Below are 24,808 nucleotides of genomic sequence, written 5' to 3' on the forward strand. Positions count from 1 at the left end.
TGCTAGTAGTGAGCTCCACACAGACACTAAATCATAAATTCTGCAAATTCGTTTCTTTTACTCACTTATCAGAAATTATTACGACAACATTTACATTTCTTACTGACAATGCTTTGTCTATTAACGGCAGTGCAACCGGTTAAAAATTGTTTACAAACAGTAAGCTCTCCTGTACGGCATAGCTAGGAGTTGGGGGAGGGGGCTTAAAATGTTGTGCATTTACGTAACCCATATTAAATACTTCCATGGAACATCCATTGAAATTATATTTTAAATGGGCTAGATGTTTATTCGTGTATTTTAATTCAACACTCTGATTTCGATGTGTCCCCCCCCCCCCATGCTCCAGAAATGGGCAAAGAAAAAAAATGTAAATGCATCTATGCGTATGCATAAATGTGAATGGCCTTTTTTAATGTTATTGCTCTGTGAAGCTCCAGCCCACCGCCGCTTACTCTGCCTTCACAGTGCTTCTTTCTGCAAGGTGGCGCTCTATGATTTGCTTTTACTTTGAACACTGCTATGGCTGACTGTTATCGGCTGTTGTAAGATTATTTTCAAAAGTGCTATTATTCAGTAACATGCAACTCGGTTTTAAAAAAATGTCTTGAAGCTAATTAATTACTAAAAAAATACTGGACGAAACTTCTCATCGCTGGGCAAAATCAGTATTCGGCAAAATGCCTATTAACAAGTTAAGGCTATTGTGGTGTTATCAAATACAAACATCACATTTCAGAGTATGATTACTAAGCTAATGTTTACGAATCTAATTGCGTTTAATGCTACATTACAATTCCTGGAACAGATGAAATTATATTTTTTTTGTCTAACCCACCTACTTACCATATAGCACTGGTTCTACCAACTACAATCACTAAAAAAAACAGTTAAACTATCAATCTCATTTCCCGGAAGGTCAGTTTCTGTTGTGTACTCCGTGGACATCACGGGAATTCGTAACTTTAGCTAGCATCATGATTTGTGTTGTCTGTTGATATGTTGTCTGCTTAATGGGGCGGTCATGCAAGCTACAATGAAGAACAAAGCCTAACAGTTCCAACAAGCGTAGCTAAGTTAGTGGAAGCAATATAGCCTGCAAATCTATCAAAGTAAATAGCAAAGGAGACAATCTGATTTAGTGAAACAGGCGTTCGGCTACAGTCATTAAGCATAAGTAATTTAGATTTTTATTTTTTCCTCATTTAGTAATTTGCTATCACAGTATCATCGAATGGAACGGAATTTTTTAGACTGGATGGGAATTAAATAAGTAAAGACGCATAAAGAAAATCAGATTACATAAAATAAATTGTCTTCTTGTAGATTTAATTTTGCACTAAGTGGTTGGGTTTAGAACCGTTGGTTATAATTCACTGTAAAGAACATAAATTAAGAATGATTTCAATTAATGCCAGCTATTAACGATTATAATCGCAAAGATATGAAGCTACAAAGGCCTTACTTAATTGTGAAAACACATGCATTCACCTTTGAAAAAAGTTTGACAAATCTGTCATTATTGAATATTTAAAAGGTGTTTGTAATTATTATTGATATATTTTAAATACAGTGTTTTTTTTAAAAAAAAAATTTGCAACGTTGGTGGAAATATTTATCTACGTATTCCCAGAAACAACTGCGACGAAAAAAAGACACATTATTCTTTCGCTAGTTTCCTGTGAAGTCAGGCGGTTGTTACTACATCACGCAACAAATAATATCTTGCGCCAATATTTATGTCGAATTGGGGTATTCTTTTATTGCCTCTAATAGTTTATGGCCCCGAAAGCAAGTATGGTAATGTTATTTCAAAATATTTTAAAACAGTGGTCCAAAACCTTGATTTCAAAAATTTAGGCATGAATATTAATTAAGTGATTTCAAGTGATCCGAGGGGGTGTTTTCATCCATCATTTTATCTCAAAATGCACTTTTGTAAGCGTTTAACAGAAAAGATTACAGAAAATATCTTTCGATTACCCCATGTTTCCTCGATTGTTTTATTCTGTGACATGCAATATTTTGCCGAATGAATAAAAATTCTGAATGCAGCGCATTGGATTTTGGAATCTTTAATATTGTACGAAATGTTATGGAACAGTTTGTAAACTAGGTTTTACATACGAATGCATTTTTCATAAATATCGAATATCTGTAACACGTAATACCGGTAATTTACGTACATGCGGATAAATATGGAGATTGGGAATATATACATAAATTTATCGCAACTGCGAAGGCAATGGACAGATAAATTTCTTATTTTGCTTTAATATCAAGTCTTACATAAAACAAAGTTACATTTTAACACGAAGTTTCAAGCTTGCACTACGATATTTTTGACATAACAAGCAACACTTTGAACACCACTACTCTGACTGGACTTTGGGACGAAAGGTTTGCACTGGATACAAAAAGCACATTAATAACAATAGTATCTGCTAACTTTCTGACGCTCAGTTGAGACAAATACAAAGTAATTCACATTTTGGTACACATCGACTATAGTAACTTTTTGCCATCCATAAACAAATAATTGCATTTTTCCAACCGTCGCCCAGATATGCAAATACCACGTTGACAAATCCCCTGTGATATGTCTATGTACAGGAATCAAACATTAGACTCTTAAACTAGTAATTCTATATTTACAAAAAGGAAAGGAAAAAAGGCTGCTGCCATAGAACACATGCAATTTCAGAGCTTTATCAGATCGTTCTTTAAATCTAGCACTTGGCAATGGCTAGAAAATAGCATCGTCCTACATGCATTTTAAAGATTCGCTACTAAACCTTTGAAAGGTTTTGGTTTCTTCCTTTATTTTTCCTTTCGACGTCTATTGGCAGCTTTTTTTTGTCTTTGATTCCTCGCGATCGTAACTTTGGAGTCTTTTTTGAAAAGTTTTGTAATTTTTTTGTATTTTTATGTAGGTTTACTTAAACGTACCATTCGTTAAAGTTCGATGAAAGCGTGCTGTGGTTGGATGTGTGGTGAACTGCAGAAGATGTCGGGGACATTGAACTGTTGGTCTGGTTTTCTGTGGAGGGCGACACGATGGTAGGGGGTGTTGAGGATTCGTAGCCAGAACTTGCCGCAGGAGAAGGCTGTGACCCTTGGGAGGATGCTTCGTGGACCTACAAAAACCATCCACCATATAAAAAAAATGCCTTATAAACAACTATAGCGTTTTGTGTGAGGGTTTTCCATTAAACACGTAAAATGTATTTCCATATAATATATCGCTTAACATTTTGAGGCCTTTTCGAATTATCTATTTCAATAATGTTGTATTCACCAAAAGTTGCTATGTAAACAAATATAGCAAAAATATCTGATAGATTTTTCATAACTGTAGGCGATATTTAAATTTGACCTATGAAAGAATAAAATATATTCACTATGCAAGGTTATAAAAGGGATATTGCTCCATAATTTAATCTTCACCGAGCTGTCAGATATTCGAAATGACTATTCTGTTTCCTAATACCCCCAGAATATTGTATTTATTAAATACTTTGCAATGCAAATTGCGTATTTTTTAATTACCTTCATGTGTTTTCGTAGAGAGCTGGGATGAGTGTAGGACTTGTCACACATTTTGCAGAGGTACGGCTTGTCAGAAGTGTGCACGTGCATGTGCTTTTTGCGATCGCTGCTGTTAGCAAAACGCCTGTCGCACCCTTCGAACTCACATTTGAATGGCTTCTCGCCTATCAACGATGACAATTTTTATTAATACCATTTTAGTTCTTTGGAAATTCATTATTTACATATATATTGTATATGCTATATTGTGTGGAGGGGTGTATGGGTGTTTATGACTGAGTAAGTACGTGTGTATACATAAAAAAAGTACTAAACTTATTTTAAAAAAAAACAAAGAAAAGCAGCCATCATGAAAACAAATACGTATTTTTGGATCACCCTCCCTCACGAATTTACAACTATGCTTCTGAAATCCTAAATAACTGCGACATGTTTAGATTATGTCCCAATCCTCTGGGCTTGAAAATTTATGAAAGATGAATAACACTGATTAATAATGTTGATCATTTACTTCATTTATATTATCGACAGTGACTAGTTACAAGACGCTGCAGCTGCCGTAGCGGCCTTATATGCATATATACATGCTTATTGTTTTTGTTTTAAATTGCAACAATACCTCGAATAAAGTTGAAAATACCTGCCAGACTATTTTTAGGATTCTAATTCTTATTTAAAACACTGACTCTCCCTGATACAAGCATAGCTTCTCTGACAGACTGAAGCAGCCTTTGTAACGCAAATGCTGAAATAGCATTTTAAACAGACAACGGAAATGATTATTTGCTAATTCTATTTACATTTTCGCTTTAATTAAACCGTTTCCAATTCTGTTTATTTAAAATAAGAGTTAGTGGACATCTCATGCAGTGAAGTGAATTGTTGTTAAGTGCCCCTGGAGGTTTTACAGTCGAGAAAGTGTTAAATCTCGACTTTACTAAATCTTTACAACTACCTAACCATTAGGTGCCATTAACATCGACATTGCTGTCGAGTGCATTTTCTTTCACAAACGCACATTGCGAACTACCGGTAAGTTTCAACAGGATTATAAACTCCGGAAAATGTATGTGTGTAAAATGGGCACATATTATACCCGTATGGATTCGGACGCGCGCTCATACACACACACAAACACGCACATAATATTTACGCGCAAATATATTTACATGAGTGGAACGTCTGTATCTACGAAAGTTGATTTCGCAGATTTTGTACATACACTTACAAACATGCATATATAGAGAAAAAAATATCAATGAAAAAGCCAAACTAGGGGGAGTGAAAGCACAAGTATATGCTCTTTTGGTTGTGAATTTGTAACGAAACTAAGCAACCGTGGCTATTCTACTGTTTAGATAAAAAAAATAAGAATCGCTGATAATTTAATTGAAAATAAACCCGACCACGACATATATTAGGTTAACTGAATCTCTTTGAAATTTTGATTTTTTTAAAAGAGTAACATTTGATATCGCAGAACCGCGGTGAATATATATTTTCTTGCATTTTACAGAACAGCAAACATAACAAGGAGCATCAAGAGTTAAGGAACAGCAAAGTGCTAAACATGTGAATTTTATTTGATATACATAATTATTTGCACATGTATTCATAAAACTGTTACCGAATAAACGAGTGACTGATTAAACGAGTTAAAAGATAGAAGCGGTTATAAACATGCCGTAATATTTCATTTCTCCTTGATTTTTTAAATACATTTGCCATACCTGTGTGAGTTCTTTTGTGGATCTTGAGATTTTCTGATCGGGCAAAGACTTTGCCGCAGCCAGGAAAAGGACAGGGAAATGGTTTCTCGCCAGTGTGGACTCTGATGTGATTTACAAGTTTATATTTGGCTTTGAAAGGCTTTCCCTCTCTTGAACACTCTTCCCAGAAGCAGACGTGGTTTGACTGCTCTGGTCCCCCAACGTGTTCCACTGTTACGTGAGTAACCAGTTCGTGCATCGTGCTAAAAGTTTTGTTGCAGGATTTTTTAGGATTCGTCAACTGTTCGGGCTCTATCCATTTACATATCAGTTCTTGCTTAATGGGCTGCCTCATATAACGAAAGAAGGCCCCGGCCCCATGGTGTGCCGCCATGTTCATATTCATGGGACCATAACTGTGTAGCTGGGTCGAAGCGTAGTGGTCCGATCTAGGACTAGTGACCTGGCTGTATTGGTCTGCTCTGCCATACATGTCCCCAGAAAAGCCTAAGCGCATTTGCCCGTTCATTACATGTGCATTGGGAGAAGCGTGAGTCGTCGCCTGTTCGTGAAGCCCCGGGAAGAGTAGATGCCCCGCAGCGTCGGTATGTCCATGGGGTCCCGCAAAACTGCCCGCAGCCGCGGCCGAAGCGAACAGGCTGTGCCCGGCGCTGGCTGCCGCCGCTTCCCCAAAGCCCCGATTGCGAAACAAAAAGTCCCGTGTCGAGTTGAATGCTGCGCTGCTGTACGAACTCACATGGCCGGGGTGATGACCCAGAGCCGCGGCGTAGCCTGGAGCCTGCGATGTGAAGGCAGTTTGACCCGATGCGAGATCGTGAGTGCTGGGGCTGATTTTAAAAGCACCCATCCCGTCAGCGAAAGGATTTATCCCCAGTCCCACTTCTCGGTCGTTGACATCGCCTGTTGAGTGATGTCGGGATGATCCGAAGGTAGTCACTCCTAGAGTAGGATATTGAGGTCCAGCGTCCAGAAGCATCGTCTGGCGATGGAAGTAGAGAAGAAATAATAATATATATAAAAGCAAGCTACAAACAATTCACAACGAAACTTGCTTAATATGAAATAGTCTCTGAGTCTGTTTGGAGGACTTGCAAAAACTCCTTATTTTTTCTCTCTTCTCTCTCTTCAGCGTGTGGGAATTTGCTGAAGATATTTTCCCCCTCTGCAAACGCAAATCATGCAATATTGTCTTTTGCGGTTTATCTTCCTGGGGAGAAACTTTCACCTCATCAGCCGGGCGGTGAGCTCGAGAATGATAGCGGCAATCATTCCTGCAGATAAATGAATTGAAAAGACAACACCATCCCCTTGATGAATGGGAGTTGGGGGAGGAGTCACGTGGCGCTTGGCGTCTGTGCCTATTGGCCAGATTGGCGCTGCCCCGTTGTGCCCTGGCGCCAATCAACGGCTCGTGGCGCACATCCCGCCTCCTGATTGGCTCACTCGCCTCATCAATCCCAGGTATTGTGCGCGCGTGACAGTCGCTCCTGATAAATTATTGCCGTCCAGATTTTCTTTCTTTTTCTCTCCTCTCTTTTTTCATATATATAATATGGAAAGAGGAGGAGGGAAAGGGGGTGGGAGAGGGAACAGAAGAAAACTCTTGTCTTCTTCGACTTCACAATTCAGTCACCCCTTGTCAGACTGTTTGAAATTCGTTAATGTGCCACAACTCCAGACTAGAAAAAAAAGCGGGCGGCTTCCTTTGTTGTTCAGTAGCTTTTTGATCGCCGATGAAAATTCACTTACCCAGATGAGTGAGCAAAAAGAGAAAGAACACTCTATTGAATTGGGTTAGAAAAATGCATATGTTTGGATTCAGTACAAACATACAACACTTGGTTGTTTTCGAGACGAAACCCTTGATTAACCTGTCTTTCCACAAGTAAAAGGCGATTGAAAATATCTTGCTTGGGCCTTTTTTTTACTATGGTGGCAATGAATTGCTCTATACATATCTATAGGTTCTCAAACAATTGCAGAATAGCTGCAATTTCTCCCATTTATATATCTAAAAACCTGTGCTCTTTTGATTTGATTACGGACAATGAAAGAGAAACTTGTTTATGAACATCGTCAGCGAAGCAAAATATAGCTTCTTTCCACATCATCTTTTAGTTTGCACTGTTCCATCCGCTGCCCAAATTTGTTAAAGTCCATTTACTGAGTCCCTGTAAAGTAATTTAATTATTTACGTGAGGCCAGCGGTTTGCATATTCATTAAGTCTAATTACATTCTAGTAATAGAAACGTAAAAAGCCAACAAAGAATCGGAATCGTTCAATTTACCTTTTGTTCGCCACTTCAATGAACTTCCATGAAGCTAAACCTCTGCGTTAAAGTCTTATTTTACGACAAAAAAAATCTTACCGCATCCTTCAACAATTGTCTCCGTTAGTAAACCATCACTTTGGAAGGACACTGGTTTCAAATAGTTGTCTTGTTTCCTATAGACTGCCCCCTTTCCAATTCAGCCTGTGGTTACCTAATTTACAGGAACTCTTTTACTTACTTTTCAAACAAATGCCCTTTTAAAGGGTTCTCTATTAAAGTACAACAGGTTAACTGCGATTTTTTTTTGCCCGAAGGTATTGGTGTAGGCGAAAGCCGGACATTGAATTGACTGCTTTAAGATGTTGCTCGGCAGCGAAGTTCTAGATATATTTTACAGCAGCGCTGTTGCTCAAGAAAACAAGTTTATCATTACATAGTAGGAGCCTAACGACAATGTTCACACGAAGAGCTTTTAGCAGAAACAAATTAAAATGCAAGCTTCCTGGTCTCCCAATTTGCAGTTTTTTTGAGGTTCTGTGCTTACTTTGCCGAAAGCGGCCGGTTTTGATATTGAGGAGAGCACTAACATATTGTTTTAGGCACTTTAATGGTCCAAGAATTGTTCTTATGCGGGGATACAATTTGTGATTAATTGTAGACTATTCTAACGCGATGGGTCCCATACTTGGGCATAAAAAGATTTTTTTTCTACTTTAGTTGTACTCTGGGTATCCTACATTCTGAAGATTTAAATGGAACATAATATTGTCTTGCTGGGTGATTACAATAGCTAACCTCATAGCATTACTTTAAGTGATGCAATATACTGAAAACATTGATATTAAAATCACAGCAGTCTAGAAGCAGAGGCTGAAGCAATTTGATTCAAAAAGATTTACTGCTCATTGAGTGTGCAAATTCTAAAGGGACATTTTAAGAGTATGAAAAGTAAACGTTTCCCACAGCATTATCTTTAGACTACCTCTCCCAATATACAAAGAAGGACTGATTTTAAAAGTTGAAGGATGGTAGAAGTTATCAAGTGGGATTTGCGGCGTTCTCCGCAGGAAACGCAGGCTGCTTGAGTTCAAAGCCGCATGCACCGACGTGACATATAAGCCATTAAAATATCATCCTGACGGCTCATTTCTGCTTCATCATACATTCCCTAACTGCTTCCAGAAACCTTGAAAAGGCGAAATGAAGAATGACTACCTAGTTATCGCTACAAAGTAGATTTTTTTTTAACTTCAGTTACCTGAATTAAATGATCGAAGACATCTTCTTCAACAGGTGGAGGACGGTAAGAGAGGCACGTGTATTCAAGTGACTTATACTAAACGACTCCTGACCCCTGAATTTCCATCATCTTTCATGTAAATGCAATTGACTAAAAAGAGAATAGAGATATCAGTCAGATTTTTGTTTCCTCAGAATAGCCCTTGTCAGGGGCCATCATGTTCTAATAAAAGCAAAACTAGGTGCGAGTGGCTTTGAATTATGCATTTCCATTCGAAAGCACTTGTGTGTACCGATATTATCCCTCGGATTGTTTTCGGTCGATGGATAGCAAAGCATTTGGTTGTTCTATGAAGGGAGGAGCGGGGGTGGAGGGACATTTGCCTGGAGGCTGATGTACTAGTTTACAAAAGATATTGTTTTTACTTGATTTAAAATTCAAGTATTTCCCTAAATTGAATTTAAAATTTAAATTTGATTTATAATTTGAAGTTAATATCTCAATCGTTTATTTGTGGCAAATGTATATTAACCGTTCTTCTCCTTAAAATATAGCTTTGCTTGTGCACACACTCGCAACTAGAAGTGTTTTGTGTCCTAATGGATGTTCTAGTATACTGGGAGCTCTTCAAAAATTGCGCCGAGCAATGCGTGCCGTTTATTAGCTTTCTCCTGTAAGCAAGCGCCTTAGAATTCTGACATAATGAACTGATGTTTGTTTCTTTTCTTCCTCTGAGCAAATATTGCAATTATTGGAATGACTTTTAAATGAATTCAAAAGTTAATTTGAATGTTTCTGGTGCCGAATTTCCTTGTGTTGACAGTTCTCTTTGATTCTGTGTGCTATCGCTTCGTTTATTATACTTATCTCTATTAAAACCGATTCGAATGAAGTTAGTCAGTTGGCTTCTGCGCGCGAGGATGGCTCTGAAGTCGCCGACTTTTGAAATACCATATCGTTTGACCCCTGACCCGTGACCGACCACATGTGCCAAAGCCGCACAATGCCACATAATGCATACCTTCGAAAATATTAGCTGTCCTGGAACTAAATAATTGAAGTAGAAAACAACTGTTCAAGATGTAGTTGCTCCATATTTAAAAGAGCAACCGGAATTCACATACAATTTTGAATATTATCACACGACCACAAGGTACATACATACAAGTAGAGGTGACAGGATTTCGGTAGTGGGTACTTCAATGTGCTTTGCTTGGAAAAAAAATTACGATGCAACCGGAAATATGTACGACTTGGACACTGGCTCGAAAGTAAAAACTCGTGAAAGCAAAGTTAATTTTCATTCTGGTGTTCTGGAGATTTCGGGGCAAAATCCAGTATCAGATTATTTCAAACTGCGGTTTAAAATGTACCCAAAACATGGAATTTGAACAGATTTATTATGCTTTCGATTAGACAACTGAGTATTGAATTCAAGCTGCAGATTACTTTGAATTAAAATTTCAACCATCTGAGGTTTGCCTGAGAAAGTTCAGGGGCGGGAGCCAGAACTTTTGAAGGTCATCCTTGCTTTTACCCATTATGCGCCTGCCTGCTTTCAGATCTGTGCATCATATCACCGTTACAGATGCAAATTGTATATTGGGTGATTGGTTCATATCGCGTTATTTCCACATTCTAGAATTATTTCCAATATATTTACCATTACATATGAATTTCGCATTACAATATTTAAAGAATATTTTATTTTTAGCCAACATAAACAAGTCGCGGGAATGGGTTTTTAAAAAAGGGTTTTTTTTTGTCTCTGGTTATATTTTCTTTTTTACTTAAAGTAGTCTTCCTCTATGAATAACTTAAAGGGGGGGCCCGAAGTCTCAAAAACTGAACATCTGTGGATCAAGGGAAGGGCGAGTTTTGTATCTTTGAACGTTGAAAGAAAGCTTAACTTTAAAACTAGGTCTGCTTTTCTGACAAGATATTTCGTCGGAGCGGGAAAATCACCTTAGTACACGACAGGGCGCAAAATGCTTCAAAATTGCACCTGGAAATTCATCAGAATGTTGGGATTAGAAGTGGATGAAAGGGTGGACTAATTAAAAGGAGGCTATTAAAGATTATTCAACCCAAGGTTATCAACACTGACGATAAATTCAACAATGACACAATATTACATCCATGAGTTGATTAAAATATGCGTGGCAAATAATGCATTGGAACAAAATGCATAAAGAAAAATACTTTAAATCATAGTGGAGTAACTAACATGCTATGCCTACTCTGACTGTTTATTGATCTATAATTTATTTTAGAAAAGTAGATGTTTTATACAATATGCATCTTTTAAAAATAGCCGGATGAATTCACCCGTATTCAAGACAAAAGGTTGTTGCATTTTATCTGACATGATATTTACTGCAACTCTATGTTAGCATTCTTGCAGCTATAAAAACTGGATGAAGAAATTGATGCGGAAGCTATCAGCCAGTTGTGCGTTATATATTTCTGATATTGTCCACTGTATGAATATCTGTATCCCTGATTACACGGCCTATACCTTTAAACTCCCCTTCATTGCTGGGGCTTGGTATCTGCGCAGTTATTTATCTATTTGATTATCTATATGTTTACAACATTACAACAAAAATCTTCCATTGCATCTTCTTAAAAATCATAGTTGTGCAACATCCCCCAGTTGCTGTTCGCGCTGTCTTAGAATAAAGTGCACACTTTTACAAAATGACATTCACTGCAAAATGTGACGTTGCATTAAGTATTCCGCCGGTCAGTTTATTTTTTTACTGATACACTTACACGCGTCCATACACACATACACAGATACACATCCATAAACACGTGCACATACACTGAGAAAGAGAGAAAAAGAACACTGACATACACGCACAATTTATGTTTTGAAGATAAGTTCTTCATCTATCCTAGTTACATTTTACTTCCCTTGAATTGAGGTGCTTTACTGCGAACTGTGACTTGCTAGACCCTGGATCATCTTTAGCATTGTTTAACCCAGGAAGAATTCCGAACATAATCAGTCCCAGGACCGGCCGGACATTCAACATAATGGAATTTCTAACTTGCATTTTAATAATACCACTCAAACGACTCAAAATGCAGGATCGCAAATTGAAAATTGCATTCTTCGTGGAACTCAAATTCGCTTAACTACATTCGAAAGCACATTATACACTAAATGAGGATTTTTTTAAAGTATGGTAGTTACCTCAGTCTCAATTAAGCACTTCGAATATACGAAGTTGTGATTTGTCCGTTTGATAAGTTGTTGAAAAAATATATTATCAAAATATATATCTGTCTATCTATTTATCTGTCTATTTAACTGTGGCTATCTGTCTATTTACCTCTATACCCATTCATCTACCAACCTAACCACTCTGTCTCGCTCTCTCTATATGTATGTATATGTATGTGTGTGTATATATATATATATGTGTGTGTGTGTGTGTGTGTGTGTGTGTGTGTGTGTGTGTGTGTGTGCGTGTGTGTGTATCATATATTTGCAAAGACAATGGGATCTCCATTAGCATTGTTTCCGACCTCCAGTCTGAACCGTGGTCATTTACATTTTTTATGTGGTCACCTACTGTACAAATTAGTGACAGTGCATCCTGCAAGCAGCTGTTTGCTGTAGATCAACGTATTCTGCCTGGAAGTACCAGAATTAATATTTGACGACCATCGTATTGTAACAACAACCTTCGACCCAGTGTGCTTGAAGGCCATATTATTGTATGACACTTGCAGTATTTTATTTATTTAGCGACGATTTGAGCATAATGTTATTTGGATGGATGTTTTAGATCAGTATAGGAGTGAAGCGTTGATATTGGTAAATTTTTATCCTCGCATAGATCAGGGTTACAAGTGTCTACGTAGAAGTGTTCAGTCATAATCATAGCTCTCCGATTCATTTCAGAAAATCTTAAAATCTATTTAATAATGGTTGGTACGCAAGTTAGTTGAAAACTTTGTGGGGTTAGTGTCACCAAGACTAGTTTTCCTTTAAGTGAATAGTTAGCTGTAATTCGGCAAAAACTGCAAAGTGTCGATCCTTTCTTCATAATTGTTCCGTGTTGCAATAAAATACAAGGCACCTCTTGTAGACATATAGTCACAGTTAAAGACACAAGGACATTTTTCACGCAACTTCAAAATAAGACAATGTTTTAAATTTGCAGAATTCATAAATAGCGTTGCTCTAAATTTAGTTTGATTGTGGAATATAATTCGCAAACATAATACTTAGATTAGCTGCAGAAATGCAAAGTCGAAATTAGGCGTGGGAAGAGTAATAGGGCACTTGGTCAGAAAAAACATTCTACGAGGATACAATCGTATACGTAATGGTACAAGTTCTCCATTTTTTTTCTAGCTTGTTTCCTTAGCTATTTAGCTCCAGTCATACGCTAGTTTTGAGATATAGACTCCGATGGTTGTCGCCGCGGTCAGCGCAGCAGGTAAATGAACTAATCACGTGTATCTGTTTCCGACGATGAAAAGTGTGTTGGATTCTCTCAATATCGTATCTAATTTAGTCTTTTTATATGTAGTGTGTTTATATTCTGGCTATATTAAAAGTGCAACTGGTGATCCTAACTCTAATTAGAACTGTATACAGAGCTCCCATTTTTCTCTTCCACAGTGATAACCTGTTCTCACATCCCAGCTTCACTGGATGGGGAGAAAGTAAAGCTTCATTTGAAACAAATGCTCCCTTCCGTCTACCAACTCATAGCTGTAGGAAGCGACTATGCTGCCTCGAGTCTAGCCTTTTATTCCTTCAATTGTTATAAGAAATGCATGCTAGTACATCAAAGTTAAATTTTAATTCTGACTTCTGCAGAATTACATGTGTGAAAGGCAGATATGATGCTGATACTAACATATTGCTCAGACAAAACCAAACAATGCTATCAATTGGTGCTGCTTGAAGATTACTTTCAACAATATAATTAGCCAGACGAAAGTCTAACACTTATTGGTGCATGAAATTAATATCGTCAGTTACGAGGGGAGGGGCCTGTATGTAGCATCCTATATAGGCCAAGTACAGAATAAACATCTCATTTTTAAACGCAGCAAAGGTAAAAAGTAACCCTGTTTTCGGTACCTCAAAGTGCACCACACTGGTGTTGCTAATTATCCGCGATGAATTTATCATTCACTACGTTATAGTTACGACTTTCTTTCATCTGGAATGTTATCCTTGTTTTGTTTAATATATACAGTTTGGATATTTTGCACATAAAACATGCCACTCGACTTTTATTTCTTAGTCAAGCTTACTTAATTAAATATTTGCAATTGTATCTTGGCAAGATAGGATAACACTAAATTCTAGCGCCATATATTACTACCGTAAATCACTCACAGCTTGAGTATGCGGAGTCGATCTTAACAATTAGATAAAGTAACCCATATTATTTTCCTTTTTAAAATGTTGTTATGGATTTCATGTTCCTCGACTTTAAGTTTTGTGGGGGGGAGGGGGATGATTTAATAGGGAAATCATTGCCCTTTCCCAGAAATGCAATTGGTTCATTGTGTTTGTTGACATGAATCAGTATATCCTTAGATTAGACCTTATGATTTAAACTGCAAACATGCACAAACTCACATACTTGCAAGCAGCCAAATTAAACTGTAGTAAAAATGAAGTATATCCATACTCATTACGCTTAACGTTCAGTGAGTGGGTCGAAAGAAACGAGTATAACGCATGGAATCTTGGGAACCTAAATAACGAGATTTCCAGCTCCTTTTCAGATAGAATTTGTGATCAAAAATTAATAATAAAAAGCTTGCATCGAAATAACGGCAAGATTGAGTTGTTGTTTAAAAAAAGGTTTTCTCTAACTCAGATCTATTCCTACACGTTCCTCGAAAAAAATTGCAAGGGAATAATTTGGAATTTGCACTGCTCAGTTGTTGTTTAACTAAAGTTGAGTACCATGCCTAGTTATTGCTTTCATTGCATTTTTTTTTTGCTGTGTTTCATATTACACAAAGGTATAATCGAAGTTCCTTGGCATCTCAGTTGGACTTCCTTCGTGTTGATCCTGGAGTCTACAAACCTGGAATTCTGTAATAATTTCCTGTTTATAATGGGATACAGACAACTGTGAACTGCCCACCATAAGAGAGATATAAAATATATCTTGAATTATTCTGTGATATTTTAATCACATAGAAATAATCCGTAGATTGAACTAAGAGTAATATGTTCATTTCTAGATTATTTGGGACAAAATTTCCATTTTCTTCCAGCAAAGCAAGCAGTTTGTTAACGTTTTAACTCTTTCCAAATAAAGCAAATGATTGTGTGAAAGGTTCAGTCACATACAATGAAGAAATGAATTGGTGAATCAACTCAACCTTATGTTTAGGTATGAGTGTAAGTATTATCGTACCTTACAGATTCTACGCTTAACATAAAGCTCAAACCACGTCGTCTAGCTGAAATACATTTACATTGAAGTCTCAGTAACATGAACGCAGCATTTCCAGAATATTTCTTTTACTTAAAAACCTATAGTAATGAAATATTCTCCCTTTTCACTCTTTTTAATTTCAAAAACATGAAACGATATTGTAAAATTAGTGGTCCACGATTTTTTATCTGTAATGTTTCATGTGTATGTGGAATACCATTCCCACAATCACAAAATGTAAATATTATTTTACAGTCGCGTTTACTTTATGTTCCCTTTATATTTACGTTTACAAAAACATTTATATAGTGAAACGTGCATAAGATTTGTGTTCTCTTCTAGGGACTGTCAGTTTCTACTGAAAAATTGCTCGGAAGACAGCAGACAGACCGGGACTAAGGTGGGGGCTTGATCAGGTAATGCAGAAGCACATGTACAAATCCCATTTTAAGCCGGCAGTGTGAAGCCCCGAGGCTGAAGTATAAATGTGTCAGCATTCACAGATCTACCCTACATCCTTCTCTGCTACACGTTAGAGGGTCGGGTGATTTAAAAAAAAACACAGAAATAAATGTATGGATTATTAGCTCGGGTTGTGATTCCGCGTAATAGTCCGAGGGACTCGAAATATGGTAGATGCAAATAATACTGAAAATGCCAGCTTGTTAACGTGTTTGCTGTTTTTGAAGGGAAAACATACACCGTAGTGCAAGTATTATTGTATTAGATATCCAAAATCTTTTAATACCTAAACATGAAATTACTATTAGACGGTGAGTATAAGTTAATGACATTTTTTACTACATTGTCTCAATGGCCCGTCTTAGGCTCTGAAGGTTAGTGTTTACAAATTGAGCGAACCTTTCATTATAGTCAACATACATGCTATGACTGAAGAGAAATGTTTGAACAACTGAGTGATCCTTTCCACCCACCGCCATGGCCATATCCCTCCCCCACGTGTTCTCATCTGATCATACTTTTTAACCATTTTTTTCTTTCTTGTTCCTCTGGATACATTCCCCGCATGTATAATATTGCTCGCGCTTTTCGCCTCCTTATTTCTCTCCCAGCTTAAATGTAATTCTCTCCCCCCACTAACCCCCACCCCCATAAATTCCCACATTATAACTCCCACCTCCCTTTGAAAAACCTACCTTTTTTTCTCTCTCTCTTGCACTGTAGGTCTGCTGTGTGCTAGGCTGTAGGCTTCAAGCCCTGCCGCAGATCAGTTTAGGACGACGGCCTAAATCCACCGATATCGCGGCGCTAGGTTTCCGTTCCCCTTTATTACCTTTGCTGAATAATCTGAGGAGCCACAACGTACATGTTTCAATTAGTAGCCTGTCTTGTCACCCTACTCTTCTCACAATAAAAATAGTCTAAGCTACTTTTTTACGTAGATGGCAGACGTATGTGCTCAGAGAGACTTAACCGGACGATCTCTACTGAGAGCAAGTTACAGATGCAGACATAAGACTGTATGTTGGGGGAGGGATTGTGACCAGCATTGCGTTCGAGTATTAGAAGAAAAATATGAAATCGTAAGGCTGTTATAAAGAGCAGGTTTCTGCATAAAAGTCTCTCATTCGTGTGTGCCCGTAGAAAGACACGAGCAAACTGCAATTTATCATCGCGTTATCTTTCTCCGTGTCTCCCGTAACACACGAGAGTTTACTTTCATTTCCACCGTAAGCGGCGCGAGTTTCCTATTTGCAGATTAGGCGCTGAGTACAGATTCTCGAAGAATGGTCTGGGATCGCCTTCGCAAGCTGTGTTTTGGAATTGGAAACACACGTTTTTGTTTTAAAACGAAACACGTTTGCATCCATGTGATGTAGACGGTAATTCAAATCGCTTGACAATCTGTAGAAAAACAGTACCGAGGTAAAAAAAATGTAAAGTCTAAGAAAATAAAAGTATTTCCCACAAATCTTTCCCCTCCCCCATCCCCACCTTCAAGTCCGATCCAACATCCACCACGAAAACCCAAACTTCCCTGGACTCCTAGCTTACTGAATTACCAAGCCGGGACTGCGGGCAAGAGAACTCAATAAGTTATTACATGCTGAGAAAGTTTCATACTCAGTCCCGGGAAGAAAAAAAAGTTAACAGATGCCTCTGACTGGGAATCTCTTTGATCGTCTGTGCCGCTAAGAACACCAGCCGTCTGATTTTGTCAAAAAAACATAACACGCCTGGAAGTCTGCTAGTGTCAGGAAAGATAAAAAATCACTAACTAATTTCCGGCCGGAGTATAGCAGGCCATAACCTCATTTCAGTTTAATGCCGAACTTGCTTTCTTGCCCGCAAAAACTAAATTCTTGCATAAGCCGCAGGATCTGTTGTGGCTAAATAAAGCGGTGTGCGGGACCCGGTGTTTGATGTTGCTAAGCAGATTCTGGTTTTTGACTGGCTCAGGGAAGGGATAAACTTTCCTACACTTCTAACTGTATACTTATTCGTGAAACAAACACCAGTGTAACACCTCATAAATGTTTAAATCCTGCCACAACACATCATCCTGGCCTTCTTTACCTTATTAATCCCTCCGAAATCAGAGTGGATCTGCATTCATAATCAGCGCATATAATTTAATTTCATAGTTGAAAATACGTTATAAACACCAGAACTGTTAAATGCTGCACACATTTGTGAATGATTAAAACATAGAAAGGGGCTAACGCCAAATATTTGGACTTTATATTTTAAAAAAATCTCCCGCTCAGATAAACTTTTAAAAATCTACGATTTTGTTAGTTAAGCTATAGTAGTTTAGAACAACGAAGAGTTTCAGATTTTTCTACTAAAATTAATATGTTGCAAGAAAGTAGAAAAAAATCCCACGCCCTTCAGCCAGTGATTTTTCCATGTTCCCTTCACCCCACACCACCCCCTCCCCTTATCCATTGCCAATCCCTTACTCTATTCCCCCATTCGCTCACCCCCCCCCCCCCCCACACCATCGAACACCGGCTGGGTGTAATACGCATGTGCCCCGTCTGGGGTCCGTAACTGGCACTGTCAATCATTTGGAACTGACCAATGAGATCGCTTGTTGCTCGCGGAGCTCGACGGGCTGCAAAGCTGTTCATGAATCTCAATTCAGTTTCTCAATGCGTCCTGCTGCTGCTATCCGTCTGCACTCTCTACACCGAATGACTTTCCACGTTGGCAAAGGGCGAGTTTCTAAAGTTCGGTAACTTTTGAAAAAAAAAGTTTATTTTATTATTTTCCTGCAGTCAGGCATTATAAGCATGGACGCTTTGGGGAGCCCGATGGTGGATCCATCATTCGCCAAACGAAACCCAGCGCTGAGATTAGTAGACTTGGCAGGAGCTCACCACCATCCCCATCATCACCATCCCCCTCAGAGCATGACAGGCTTCCCGGGGTTCAGCGGCCATCCCCACTCAATGGCACACACGCACCCTGGGGAGAGTAGTGGAGAACCCCGCCTGGGGCCGAGTCCATTCGGGCCTGAACACATGGGGCACCCTGCAGCCGCTGCGGCACTTAAACTCAGCCCTTCCCATCCCCACCACCATCACCACCATCATCATCACCATCATATGGCAGGCCACGCTGAGGTTGTCTCCAATCCAACGGCAGCTTTTGGCCCAGCGCAGGCGGCAGCAGCAGTCAGTTACTCGGTCTCGCACTCCCACACCAGCTACACTGCCCAGGCTATCACGGCAGGTAGAGACTTTCTCATCCGCAGAGACCTGACATCTTCAGTCATGCCTGGGCTCACAGATCAATATCCTGGCACAAGTTCTCACCACGGAATGTTTGTATCAACAACAGGTAGCTATCCCGGACACCATGGTCACCCTGAGGCTGGAAGCCACTCTCTATTCCCTGGACTGCATGATCAGCCTCCCCATGCAGCCCCAACTGGACACCATCTGAACGGACAGTTAAGACTGGGGCTACCTGGAGACATGTACGCCAGGTCTGAGCATTACAGCCAAGTGGCAAGTTCCAGGAGTGATCCTTTTGCTTCTTCCCCTCTACATAGCTACGGTGGCATGAACTTAGCTGCCCACCACGGTCCAGGTGCTTTCTTTCGCTACATGAGGCAACCTATCAAGCAGGAGCTGATCTGCAAGTGGACTGAACCGGACCCTGTCACTAAAAAGCCATGCTCAAAAACTTTTAGCACGATGCACGAACTTGTTACTCACGTAACAGTGGAACACGTTGGGGGACCAGAGCAGTCGAACCATATCTGCTTCTGGGAAGAGTGTCCAAGAGAGGGAAAGCCTTTCAAAGCCAAATATAAACTTGTAAATCACATCAGAGTCCACACTGGCGAGAAACCATTTCCCTGCCCATTTCCTGGCTGCGGCAAAGTCTTTGCCCGATCAGAAAATCTCAAGATCCACAAGAGAACGCACACAGGTCAGTACATTTAAAGGATTGTTGTTTCGTATTTATTTTATTTTCGGTATCCGGAAATTAACAATATAATGAAATATATGTTCGATTTATGACCAGTGGGATTTCAATACAAACGCAAAATGAAGCTGCTCTTTATGTGTCTTGGAAGATAGCCTAATTTTTAAAGCACTTATATAAATCACCGAGCTCTGAGAACTTCGTAATGTCGTGGATAATAGATAATTTAAACTGTTTTTATTGTAAATAGCCTTAAAGTTGCAAATTATGAAGCTGTCCTACTTCATTTTTTTCTAAAATTAAAAATCACTATGTTTCTTTCTGTCAGACTCAGTTAAAAGGCTTTTTTTTGGACAAAGTATGCCCCCCTAATATCTATGGACGTTATGATATTAGGGTAGATCTAAGGGAGAACTTTTGCAAATAATTTACAATTATGAAAGAAAATATATTGTTATTTTTCAGGAATCCCGAAACATAAAGGGACTAATTTAAATATGTCTAATTTTCAATTTAACATTTTCCACTAGTTCGGAAGTGTAGGTCTTACCATCTCTAACAATCATTGTTTATAAATCGAAACATGCTCTTAGCTCAACAGTAAGTAAAGCAAGCGTTCAGGCCTAGCTTTCGGGGGGAAAATGCCTTTTGCAGAACCATTTGTGAAACTTGGACATGTGTCAAAAACATCTGCTAGCCCCACTTAGCCGCAAGTAAATTACATAGATCGAAGCTTATTCCAAGCTGCTTTTGAACTTCCCAGGATAAACTACAAGTAATGAAGCTGGAAGTAAAATTTTCACACTCTCTAGGACAGCTTCTATTAATTGGTTTTACAGCAGCAGTTCGATACGTCGCTGACACGTTTTGTGTACTGCAGCCTGCTTGAGCGCGGCCTTGCTCGGGTGCAAAAAATTAATGTACACCCACGAAATCCAATCCTACCCCCCCCCCCCACCATTTCACCACCGGTCCCCATCGCCGATCATCCCATACTCTCCACCCCCACCCTTACCCACCACCCGGTATCCCTTAAACGCCTCACATATTTCAGTGCTATAATCTATTCGGTGGAAGCAAAACATGTTTATTGGTCGGTTTTGAATCCCAGTATAGTTGGCGGAAGGGAGAATGGGGGAGGGGCAGGGGACGAGGGCGCGAGGGGAGGGGGTGTGGGGGATGGTGAATGTTTGGGGTGGTGAAAGAGAGAGGGATTCTCCGTGAAATCAATAGACACAATTTAACCCGAGGCACTCATCTGCACTGAAACTTCTATTCGCCCCGTCATCATGAAACGTGGGTTAGTGTTTTTCCCAATCGATCGAAGTGCACTTCCAGCGTACTTCGGATCAAGAAGTGGTTCGTGACATTTTTTTCAAGAAGAAGAATCGTGGGTAGATATTAAATTCAAAATGCATTTTCCCCTATACAATGTAAATGAATCTGCACAGATGGCGTCGTAAATTGCTGCACGTGGGATATAAAAAATAAAATTCATGGAGCATTGTCACAAAATATGTAAAATAGATACTTCAGAAATATATTAAGCAATTGTGTTATTCCACCCCACACTTCTAAATCGTGGAGTATATGGCACTTGTAAATGCTTGCTATGCTCCTGGTGCAGGGCAGGCGCGCTGCCTGTGCGTATCTGACACTTGATAGCATTGTATTGTGCTTGCCTAAACAAACTTTCCCAGCACTTCATCGACTTCAGCTCAGCAGTTCAGAGTGTTGAGCACTTAATTTACAAGAGCTTTTCATTCGACCATCCGTATTTCTAGTAATTTAAAATAATATAGGAACCAATAGAAGAGCTGAATGCTTTGTAGCGCTGGATGCATGCACATTCCCATATTTCAGTTAAATAGCATTCTCCATATGTTGCAATTAATCACTGTAATTATGATAAATATTGCATTTCTCTTCCAGTTTAAAATTGAAAACACTATTGTTACTAAATTCTTAAATAAAAAATAGCAAGTATAGTAATTCTATTAACAAAGTAATTATCTTGTAAAATATTCATGCCGTTTGATTGGCTTCAGTCCTTTATAGGCAGGTTTTATTGAATTGAAATCCCGTCCCTTTTACATTATTTATTTCAACAAGCATGAAAAGATCGCCTCTGGGTAAACAGGGACATCAGTATTTTTGTCACCTCACTTATAAAATATTACCATTTAAAGTTTAAATCCGGAATTAAACATGGATATCAAAATAATTTATTAGAACCACAAACAGCTTGTAGAGTTATCACCAGGTAGCCATCTTTTCCTAAGTTATCTAATGCAAAGTTCGGGCAGGCATTTAACACTTTTTTGTATGTATGTATCAGCCAAGGCTAAGCTAGCTGGTGAACTGACAGTTAACAAGGATTGGTCGCAGTTAATCTTACATTACTCACTCTTTTATACACAGCATTAATAGTAAAGAAGGAGAAATGTGTAGCCAGGAGGAGCTTGGAACTCTCGGGAATTGTCAGAGCAGACTTCATTCTCGTAGTGTCGGACGCTCCAGACACGGCACAATAACAGTGTTTATGCGTCTGGGCTTCCCCATGGGCCCACTAACTTACTACTAGCTTGTACTACACTAATATCGTTGATTGGCCGCCTCAACCTGGCAAGTGAAGGTCAAATTATTCTAACGGCTTTCTGAACGTTTGGCTAATTACGGTGTAATATTAAATCGACATTTTGAGAGTTCGCGGGAGAGAACTCTGTTGCAAAGCACGTAGATTTACGCTGTGGCCACCGCTTTTTATATTTACTGCGCATACAACTCTGTATTAGTCTAAGATTTAATGATATTGAAATGTTTTATTAAAATAATTGCCAGTATAATTTTGTGCCGTTCCCCGCCTTTGCTACGTCAAGCATTTATTGTAAATCACAAGGAGAATGCCTAAATGATGGCTAGCAGCCAGAATAAACCATACTCCAATCTACAAGAACGTGACTGCAATATATCATTATAATATATCAAGTAGTAATTTTAATATTTATTAAAACACGCTTTGGTGAGTAATGTGTACTTTTAATAGCGGTAGATACCACTTTAGCGTCAGTAATGAAACAAAAATACCTTAACGTTTGTGACTCATCACTCTGCCCTTTGTGGTTTCCTTTTAGGTGAAAAACCCTTTAAATGCGAATTTGAAGGCTGTGACAGACGTTTTGCTAACAGCAGCGACAGAAAAAAGCACTCTCATGTGCATACAAGTGACAAGCCCTATAACTGCAAAGTAAGAGGTTGTGATAAATCGTACACGCACCCCAGCTCCCTTCGTAAGCACATGAAGGTCCACTGCAAATCTCCTCCTCCAAGCTCGGGTTATGAATCCTCCACCCCTTCGCTGGTATCACCGTCTTCGGACTCAGGTCGGGACCCCCCAGCTCCAGCTTCCCAGCTAGACCCCATCACATCTTCCCACGCAGCTAACCTGAGCGAATGGTATGTGTGTCAGAGCACGGGAGCAAGCAGTATCCCAACTCCTCCAAGCAATTCATCATCACCTGGACCAGGAGAACATTCTTACAGAAACTCTGATCCCAGAACTATTCTATAACAAGAAACAGGACTATTTGGACATGAACTCACATAAGAAATCTCAACTAAAGTTTTGTTCATTCGATGTTTGCAACCCATACTTACCGCAAAATTTGACTTGAAATACTTGAGTTTCTGGAGGCCCAGCGCCTAAGTAATGTGAAAATGATGTAATGCACTGGCATGCACCAACTGATGCAGACATGTATTAAAGAGGAAGTATCCTTTATATGTATCTCTGTGTGTGTATATATATGTGTGTGTATGTATGTATGTATATATATATATATATATATATATATACATACACACACATACATATGTATATATACACACACACATACACACACACACACACACACACACACACACACACACACACACATATATATATATATCTTACATAAGTTGAAATCAATAGTCAGGAGTAACGCACCTTTAGCTGCAAGGTATTTTCGATCTCTTTCAAGTGCCCCCATCCCAACTTTATCCCTTCCTCGTCCTACTAGCTTAAAGGATTGTTTTCATAAGGCCAGATACTTTTCAATGTTTCTTTGGGATTTTCCTACTTATTAGGAAAAAAGAAACAAACTGTGATAACGTTTTGTCAAAGGACTCTTATTACGTTGCCGTTTGAAAGACAGGAAAGCGTTAGAAGACACACCTGATGTGAATAGTAATGTACACAAGTCTTTGTAGGTCAAAACAAGATGGATACTGTCTGTTTAAAAGCCTGTCTAATCTTTAAACGTTTTTACAAACATCTTCGTATTAGACATTTTACAGAATATGCCTGTAAATCATATAAATATTGGTATTGATATGCACCGTAAGTCTGTGTTAAGTAATTCGTCTTGTTTTCTTGTTTGTTTTTCTTGCCATAATTTATTTAAAATGTTACAATTAAAAAAAACATTTTGTATCAATGAACCAAAGTGTTTTATCACAGGGCAGTTAGATAGTGTATATTTCTTTCTTAGAATATTTTAAATCATTAGTGTGTGTTCTGTAAATTATAGTGTTTTATAAATGGAAGTTTGTACTTTGTAGGATAATTTTCTTTCTGTATTTTTGATCCTGTTTTGATATACATGGGTACTGGTTTGTAATAAATTGATAATAATAGGAACAAGGTTTAAAGACATTTTAGGAATTGACATATTTGTTGTTAATATGTATAGTAAAGCATTGGTTCTGTCCTATCTCTGTGACATATATAATTAATCACTTCTGAAGAACAAACTCTAACTCGTTGACTTGGTCATGTTTTTTTAGTCAGGAGCAATACATTTCATAGTACATCGTTTTACGCCGCAAGTATGTTATTCAAAGTGCATTTTCTATTTGAAAATAAGTAACATCGGCGAAGCACGTTTACTTTCTATGGAACCCTAAACATAATTGGTAAAGAAGTTGTAAGAGCGAGGTATTGTCGCGGTGAAACCCTACTGTTTAAGCAGAAGTCGTTCGAATGTGTACTGAAACCACTTTGTATTTTGACAATGTACGAATGAACTGTGCATAGTTTCCTATTGTATTGTCAAAAATTCACAAATAAATGCGTCTTGGAAAATTAATAAATTTTGTAAAATAAGATGAAAAATGACTCTTTGCTGCACTTTACAATGGGA

At 38.6% G+C, this 24,808-nt stretch overlaps 2 protein-coding genes across 2 annotated transcripts; one reads left to right on the top strand and one right to left on the bottom strand.

Moving 5' to 3' along the window:
* Positions 1–2,821: 2,821 nt before the first annotated feature.
* zic1 (zic family member 1 (odd-paired homolog, Drosophila)) lies at positions 2,822–6,255 on the bottom strand. Its single transcript, XM_072254503.1, has 3 exons — positions 5,280–6,255; positions 3,550–3,713; positions 2,822–3,137 (listed from the first exon to the last, which is right to left on the bottom strand). Exons 1-3 carry the CDS (start codon positions 6,253–6,255, stop codon positions 2,940–2,942), a joined length of 1,338 nt encoding a protein of 445 aa, XP_072110604.1. The 3' UTR covers positions 2,822–2,939.
* Positions 6,256–10,037: 3,782 nt separating this feature from the next.
* zic4 (zic family member 4) lies at positions 10,038–23,196 on the top strand. Its single transcript, XM_072256935.1, has 4 exons — positions 10,038–10,064; positions 18,467–18,923; positions 19,032–19,628; positions 22,760–23,196. Exons 1-4 carry the CDS (start codon positions 10,038–10,040, stop codon positions 23,194–23,196), a joined length of 1,518 nt encoding a protein of 505 aa, XP_072113036.1.
* The last annotated feature ends 1,612 nt before the right edge of the window (positions 23,197–24,808 follow it).

This window comes from Mobula birostris, chromosome 4 (assembly GCF_030028105.1).
Source record: "Mobula birostris isolate sMobBir1 chromosome 4, sMobBir1.hap1, whole genome shotgun sequence".
Lineage (NCBI taxonomy): Eukaryota > Metazoa > Chordata > Chondrichthyes > Myliobatiformes > Myliobatidae > Mobula > Mobula birostris.

What these genes read in the sequence shown, in the direction of transcription:
- zic1 (XM_072254503.1), bottom strand. Translation starts at nt 6,255, where the DNA reads ATGCTTCTGGACGCTGGACCTCAATATCCTACTCTAGGAGTGACTACC. An exon ending in CCACAAAAGAACTCACACAG is followed by an intron (nt 3,714 to 5,279) that starts GTATGGCAAATG and finishes CATCGTTGATAG; the next exon opens with GCGAGAAGCCATTCAAATGT. An exon ending in CTCTACGAAAACACATGAAG is followed by an intron (nt 3,138 to 3,549) that starts GTAATTAAAAAA and finishes TGGTTTTTGTAG; the next exon opens with GTCCACGAAGCATCCTCCCA.
- zic4 (XM_072256935.1), top strand. Translation starts at nt 10,038, where the DNA reads ATGTACGACTTGGACACTGGCTCGAAA. An exon ending in TGCCCAGGCTATCACGGCAG is followed by an intron (nt 18,924 to 19,031) that starts GTAGAGACTTTC and finishes TATCAACAACAG; the next exon opens with GTAGCTATCCCGGACACCAT. An exon ending in CCACAAGAGAACGCACACAG is followed by an intron (nt 19,629 to 22,759) that starts GTCAGTACATTT and finishes GTTTCCTTTTAG; the next exon opens with GTGAAAAACCCTTTAAATGC.